Source organism: Rutidosis leptorrhynchoides, chromosome 8 (genome assembly GCF_046630445.1).
Source record: "Rutidosis leptorrhynchoides isolate AG116_Rl617_1_P2 chromosome 8, CSIRO_AGI_Rlap_v1, whole genome shotgun sequence".
NCBI classification, from domain to species: domain Eukaryota; kingdom Viridiplantae; phylum Streptophyta; class Magnoliopsida; order Asterales; family Asteraceae; genus Rutidosis; species Rutidosis leptorrhynchoides.
Window position 1 is genome coordinate 261,883,264 of NC_092340.1, and position 6,812 is coordinate 261,890,075.

A 6,812-nucleotide genomic window follows, 5' to 3' on the forward strand; every position below is an offset into this window, starting at 1 on the left:
TGGTTGATTACGTTTTCGTTTCTATATGATTTTGCGGTTTTTTTCATAAAAAAAAAAATTTGGTTTTTTTCTATAAAAAAATGCTACCTCTCTATCTAATCTTATTCCTATTAATTATTATAATTATTAATTATATTATATATTTGACCCTCAGAAAATAAGTTAATAATTTGGTCAGAAATCTTAGTCAATATTATGTTTGGTAATAAACTAGCTAGATGGGATCAATAATTATATATACATATATAGGTTTTAACGTTAATATGCAAACGTGGTGGTCCAGATCACCTTCTAGCTCCCACCTTTAACCATAAGCAATATAACTCTCTATATAAATATATAAATATAAAAAAGATTTATTAGTGATTATGGGTGGTGGGTATGCAGTTGTTTTTTTGGGTGCACTTTTGTCTGCTACAACAATTGCTAAATCATCATATGGTGAGAAGTGCGATATCTACGAAGGAAGTTGGGTTTACGATGAATCGTATCCAATGTACGATTCATTGAAATGTCCACACATTCGAAAGGAATACGATTGCATCAAATATGGCCGTCCCGACTTAACTTATCTAAAGTTCAGATGGCAACCAACCCAATGCAACTTGCCCAGGTACACTATTTCTAAATCTTGATTATATATATGAAGATAAAATTGTTAATTATGAGATTTACTTTAGGAATATGAATATTTGATCCAATCTCACTTTTTTATTTTATTTTACTATATATCAACCTTTTTATGATAGTTTTGTTAAATGTTCAATGTTCAATGCTTGATTATGAGATCTCTAGAGTTTGTTCACGTGATTTGTATATATTGATGATTGATAGGCTAATGGTGTTGTATGAGATCTCTAGTCGTTTGTTCACGTGATTTGTATATATTGATGATTGATAGGCTAATGGTTTGTAATATTATTTTATTATTGAGTTTTGGCGTATTATGTGATTGTTTCTCCTAGGAACAAGAATAATTGTCATTTAGTCTTTTGACTATTTAAGTTAAGAAAATCATGGTTTGTGAGAAACACATTTGGTACCGGAAAATTATTTTTATTATTATAATTTTTTTTTAAATAACAATTACTTCTAAAATATAGGAAGTTTTCATTAAAAAGTGAAGGAACCTCAAACTGATACAATTAAAACCAAGCACGAAACCATCCTAAGAAACTTGCTAACTCGAATCGAACTATACCGGGGCTACAAGCCAAAGAAAAAAAAACACTAAAAGAGACAAAGTGTACCGAGCAATAAACTAAAGTTTCTTTTATTTTTATCAAAAGTTTGAGTTTTAATAAAGAAAGTTTATGGCTGTCAAAGTTTGAAAATACATAAACAAAAATCTATATATGGTAATCGTAATCAAATTTATTTAATCAATGTATAAATTTATATGAGTAACTTACCATATTTATATGCTTTCCAAAGCTAATTTGTTATGACTAGAATATTTTAAACGGAAAATGGGTATAAATATATAAATATAGAATATGATAACAGTGAAAACACATTTGTATCTATATCGCTGGTGTTTGATAAACACCGATGTTGTATGAATATATGTACATATTATTTGTTTAATTAAAATCCAGAAACATAAGTATTTAATTTGCCTTTTCTTATACGCTTTGGTCGGAAAATCACAAGAATAACGTGTAATGCTTACATAAGATGTACGTCGTCTATAATTTCATCATCTTGTCACATTCCTAATATAAATAGAGATTAATTAGCTAAAATAAATGTTTCTTTACCTGAGATTTGTTTAAAAGGAAAATAAGTAGACGGTGGAAAATAAAGAGAGAAAAGAAATGAAATCTTTTCAATTTAGAGAAAACAATAAATGTATATGAAAATCACATTGAATTATATTTTCACTTACTTTTTTTTTTCTTTTTCTTCAAACTAAAACTCGAAAATATACTCCACTTACAATTTTTTTTTTCTCTCAAAAATAAATCTATGGGAAGAGATGCTTAATAAGTAGAAAGAATGGTAAAGGGAATTTCATTTCAAACTAAATCAGAGTTAGATTAGAGGTGTTTCGACTAAAAGCCTATAATAGAGCTTCAATATTTGAAAAGTTCACTTATTTTATGCATAAACAGTTGTACTCTACAAACAACTGTAGAGAAGTTTAAGTTTACTTTTTATAAGTTTAAACAAGTAACGTTGTCTCGATAACTAATATTCTAGAGCTTTTTAAAAGAATGATAAAAATACGAGTTAAAATAGCTTTTAAAAACAAATTGGTGTTATAATATATAAATATATATATAAATGGATAGTCAATTATTGATACACAAAAGTAATATTATTGTATTACCTAAACTTGTGATATTTTTGCTATAAATAGCCATGAATGCAAGCATTAAACTTGCACCATTTTCTCACACTTACAAAGTGTTTCTTTCTTTCTCTCCATTATCATCTTTGTTCTTACACTTCATTATTAGCATTCTTAATCAAGAATCAAACCACTAAAGGTAGTTATAAGCCTACTGAATTATAACATCAAGAATCAAACCACTAAAGGTAGTTATAAGCCTACTGAATTATAACAATTGGGAGCATATCATAGGGAAATTACATAATTACACCTTATATTCTACTGCAATATACTCCATCCGCACTATAAGAGATAATCAATTAATAAAATTTCTATTGCTTTCCTCATGTATATATTTTTAATTAATATTAATACGTTTTTTTAAGCTAACTTTATTCATTAAATCAATACAAGTAATCTAGGGGCGGACCTAGTATAGGTTGAGTGGTAACACGAGACACCGGTAAAATACGCGACGTTGTAGAAATTTTGAGTTTTTAACTAGTAATTCTAGTGGATAGTGTAAAGTTTTTATGTGACACGATTGAAATAAGTTTCCTTACAGAAAATCATTTGAGTTGTTAACCAGTGATAATAGTGACTATCATTCATATATCCGTCACTATTAGCAAGTCACAAGTTAGAGTATCTAACACCAAATATTATGCTAAAAATTACATTATTTTGTTACTTTGAAAGGATTCTTGTCCCACATATGACTATTTTATTAACACCAATTCTAGAAAAAATTACAAAGGCATGGCAATTCAAGTGTTTCAACAATGAACTACACATACATTAATTTAAGCGTTCAACGTTCAACGTCTCCTTCAAGGCGTTGAGCCACTGACCAAAACCTGATCATCACAAGTAATGGAGCGCCAACTGTCCACATCTTCTGGCTGTACGATGACGCTCAAAGTTGATCAAAACGACTAAAGTTCTTAATTTAACATGATCAATTATTAATAACATGTAAAGTGTTGTAGAAGAATTCATTAAGCATTGTGTTCTTTAATAAATGATTTATTTATGCTAATTAATTTAAACTGCAGATTTGATGCCGTAGAATTCCTAACAAAAATGAGGGGAAAGAAGATAATGTACATTGGCGATTCGATAAGTGTAAATCAATGGCAATCGATGGTCTGCCTTCTTTATGCTGGATTGCCTCCTCAAGCAATCATAACTGAAAAAACCGTTGATCAAACTACAACCGTCATGTTTGAGGTAACCAATTATATATCACTTCATTTTATCTGTTAAGCATACAAGACGTTTTGTTTCACACAAAGTACGTTTCTAAAAAAAAGTTAATGAAAATATTAGAATGTGCATTTGTAGGATTATGGAGTTTCAATTTCAGTTTTCTTGTCTCATTACTTGGTTGACATTGAGGAGGGGATAATTGGTCGTGTTTTGAAACTCGATTCCATAACAAGCGGAGATGTATGGAAGGAGAACGATGTTTTGATTTTTAATACTTGGCTTTGGTGGTATCGTCAAGGAGAAAAACAACCGTGAGTTTTTTATTTCGATAACGTGTGACCATGATATAAGTAAGTTTTCCGTTGATATGGTAATGACTTCATGTTGTGATGTAGATGGGATTTTATCCAAATTGGTGAGAAAATATTGAAGGACATGGATAGGATGGAAGCTTTTCGCATGGCTTTAAAGACTTGGGGTAATTGGGTCGATTCAGATGTGAACATTGAGAAAACTACGGTGTTTTTTCAAGGAGTCTCTCCGTCCCATTACAAGTAATGTTTTCTTTCCTTAAACGTCTACCTCAAACACACCCTCTTAACAACATTTTGGGCATGTTCTAGTATTTTTTTACTAGTCCTTTTATCTGGCCACCTGAAGATATACTTCTAGTGAAGCTTGAACATGAGACCTCTTAGGAGGAACTCAAGGCTTTAACCACATGGTTGGTCAAGTTTATAGACCCATGTAAATTTAATTGCACCAAAGTACTAACTATGAAAGCCGGAAATTGTTTAGTGGAGAAGATTGGAACAAGGCAGGGGTGACAAATTGTGCGAACGAAGTGCGTCCGATACAAGGATCAATGTACCGAGGAGGCATACCAACCGCAGAGACGGTGGTTGAGCAAGTTTTGAGTGGCATTAAAAAGCCAGTGTCATTGTTCAACATAACAAGATTGTCTCAATTGAGAATAGATGCACATCCAAGTAGTTTCAATGCTTTCAAAGGAATGGATTGTACACATTGGTGTGTTGCTGGCCTTCCAGACACGTGGAACCAACTTCTATCTGTTTCTCTTGATTAAACACAAATTTTGAATGTTTTGTATACCAATTTTCAAACATTTTATGGGAGAAATATATAATATAGTTATATATTTGATATTTGATTATAGTGAGCCTGGTAAGTTTACTTATAGTTTTATGAATTATTATCATGTAAACCGACGATGTTAAGTCGATTAGTAAGTGATTGTTATGAGATTGTTTGAATGATTCATTTTTGAGGAATGAGATTGTGAGGATCTTGCATGTTTGTTCAATTCTTATAAAGAGATTGAGGTGAGTCTTCCAAGCATCTCTCCTTCCTTTTTGAAGTAAATGAATCTTTTAAAAAATGAATCATAGTTAAGGATGATGGTTTATGTTTATTAATTATGATTCAGACTGCTGAAGGCACTTGAATCCTTATTTGAGAATTTATTATGCATTAAATTCATTTTCAAACAAAAGACAAAAGTTGACAGACAGTCTGCTGCTTCGACTGCGGTCGACCGTGTACTCGACCGCACAGATTCTGTCATTACCACCTCTTTTTTGTTCAGATCATTCATTCAAGTAACGGCTATTTATTTAGATAGAATAATCTGTCATTACATTGATAAAAATCATGATTGTACTATCTACTTCTTTGGCTACCTTCTCCTACATGCCTTGAATATTCTACGTCAACATTCTTACGGCATGATATAGCCTTCATGACTTTCTTTATCAATTTCTTTATCTTGGATTGGTAATTCTCAGCTTTGACTTGATTCAGGTAAATTCTCTCCAACTTTGAATCAGTATCTAAGCCATAGAATGAATCTCTTGACTCTTCTTAGATTTCTTCTTCATCATTATCTGATATGTCTTGCAGATTGATCTGATCATTGACCATTCTTCATACACTTGTTTGATCATATCATAATCATTTTCTTCATCTTGTTGTATTTTTGACTCATATCCCATTTTTGTGATTGAATTTCGGTTAAATGGTAGATGAGATGGAGGATGATGATCCATATGGGTGATCTTCAAATGAGCAAATAGCTTATTGAGTTGCATCCTATATGGAAGACCTCTAGATGTATCTTTGGGAACATTGCACATCCTTGTTTGTAACAACCCCGATTTTTCCGTTACTTCCGTTAGTTTATTTAATGGCGATTATTTAACTTTTGTGCGTTCCGGGCCTTCGGTACGACTAAACGGTACTTAAAACGGACCACGATTACACGGAATTACAAAACACGAGCCCGGGAACCCCATGTGGGCCATATTCGGCCGACCCCTCCCCCATTCCCCCTTAAATTTCTATTTTGGGCCTTTTTACTTGTTAACTAGTGATTAGGGCCTAAATATAAATTAACATGTAAAAGCAAACACTGCCATAATCCCTACCCTAATATTCCAGTCGACTAAATTGGCTCCCTCCTCCCTCTTCCAGGCCGTCGACTTCCATCACCACTACCACCATCAATTTTTGATTTTTAGAGCAAGCCTTGAACACGAAAGTTGCAATTCTCGATCTCCTCTACGCGTTGATATAATTCTTTTAGCGATCTAAGGTATAATTGCATAAACCCTAATTCTTAAAATCTGATTTTCATGTGAGTTTCATAGTTATGTTGTCAATTGCTCAAGTTTATACGCGTACGTGTTAATTGTAATAGTTAATTTGATTGTTTGATGCGCTAGGGTTTAAAAACGAATTTGTATTTGTTTGATCAGAAAAATTAAGTTTTTCAAATGTTAATTATTATCAGATTTCTTGCGAAAAACTATTGAGTTTAGGCTTTGGATTCGCTTGATTTCGTTTCCGTATGATTAAGTTATGTCAATTTGAATTATCGTTGTGTTTTTGTTGCTTGATCAGAAATCCGGCATTGATATACAATGAATTGTCATGTGAGACTTATACCACTGGAAATATAATTTAAAAACACTCAATTTAGACTAGGATATCATGTCGTTGCTTATGTATAGCCCAAGATATGCTAGACTTAGTGTAAAAGTTGTTTTATACAGCCCTTGCATGAAAATAACCTTGTATGATAAAATGTGTTAACTTCTGTGATTAAAGATTTGCATATTTGAAAATTAGACAAAAATTAATTCATCTTTCATGTAGATATCATAGGCTAATTGTATCTAGATCTTCGGATAATCGCGTGCGAATGTGACTAGCTAAATGAGAATCGAATCTGTAAATTGAACACGGTTTT

The 6,812-nt window shown here is 31.8% G+C and overlaps 1 protein-coding gene across 1 annotated transcript; it reads left to right on the top strand.

Annotated features, from left to right (window-relative positions):
- The first annotated feature begins 368 nt into the window (after positions 1–368).
- On the top strand, positions 369–4,631 carry LOC139864171 (protein trichome birefringence-like 38). The gene is made up of 5 exons (XM_071852758.1): positions 369–613; positions 3,391–3,565; positions 3,680–3,855; positions 3,940–4,098; positions 4,343–4,631. The coding sequence occupies exons 1-5, from the start codon at positions 369–371 to the stop codon at positions 4,629–4,631; spliced, it is 1,044 nt and encodes a 347-aa protein (XP_071708859.1).
- The last annotated feature ends 2,181 nt before the right edge of the window (positions 4,632–6,812 follow it).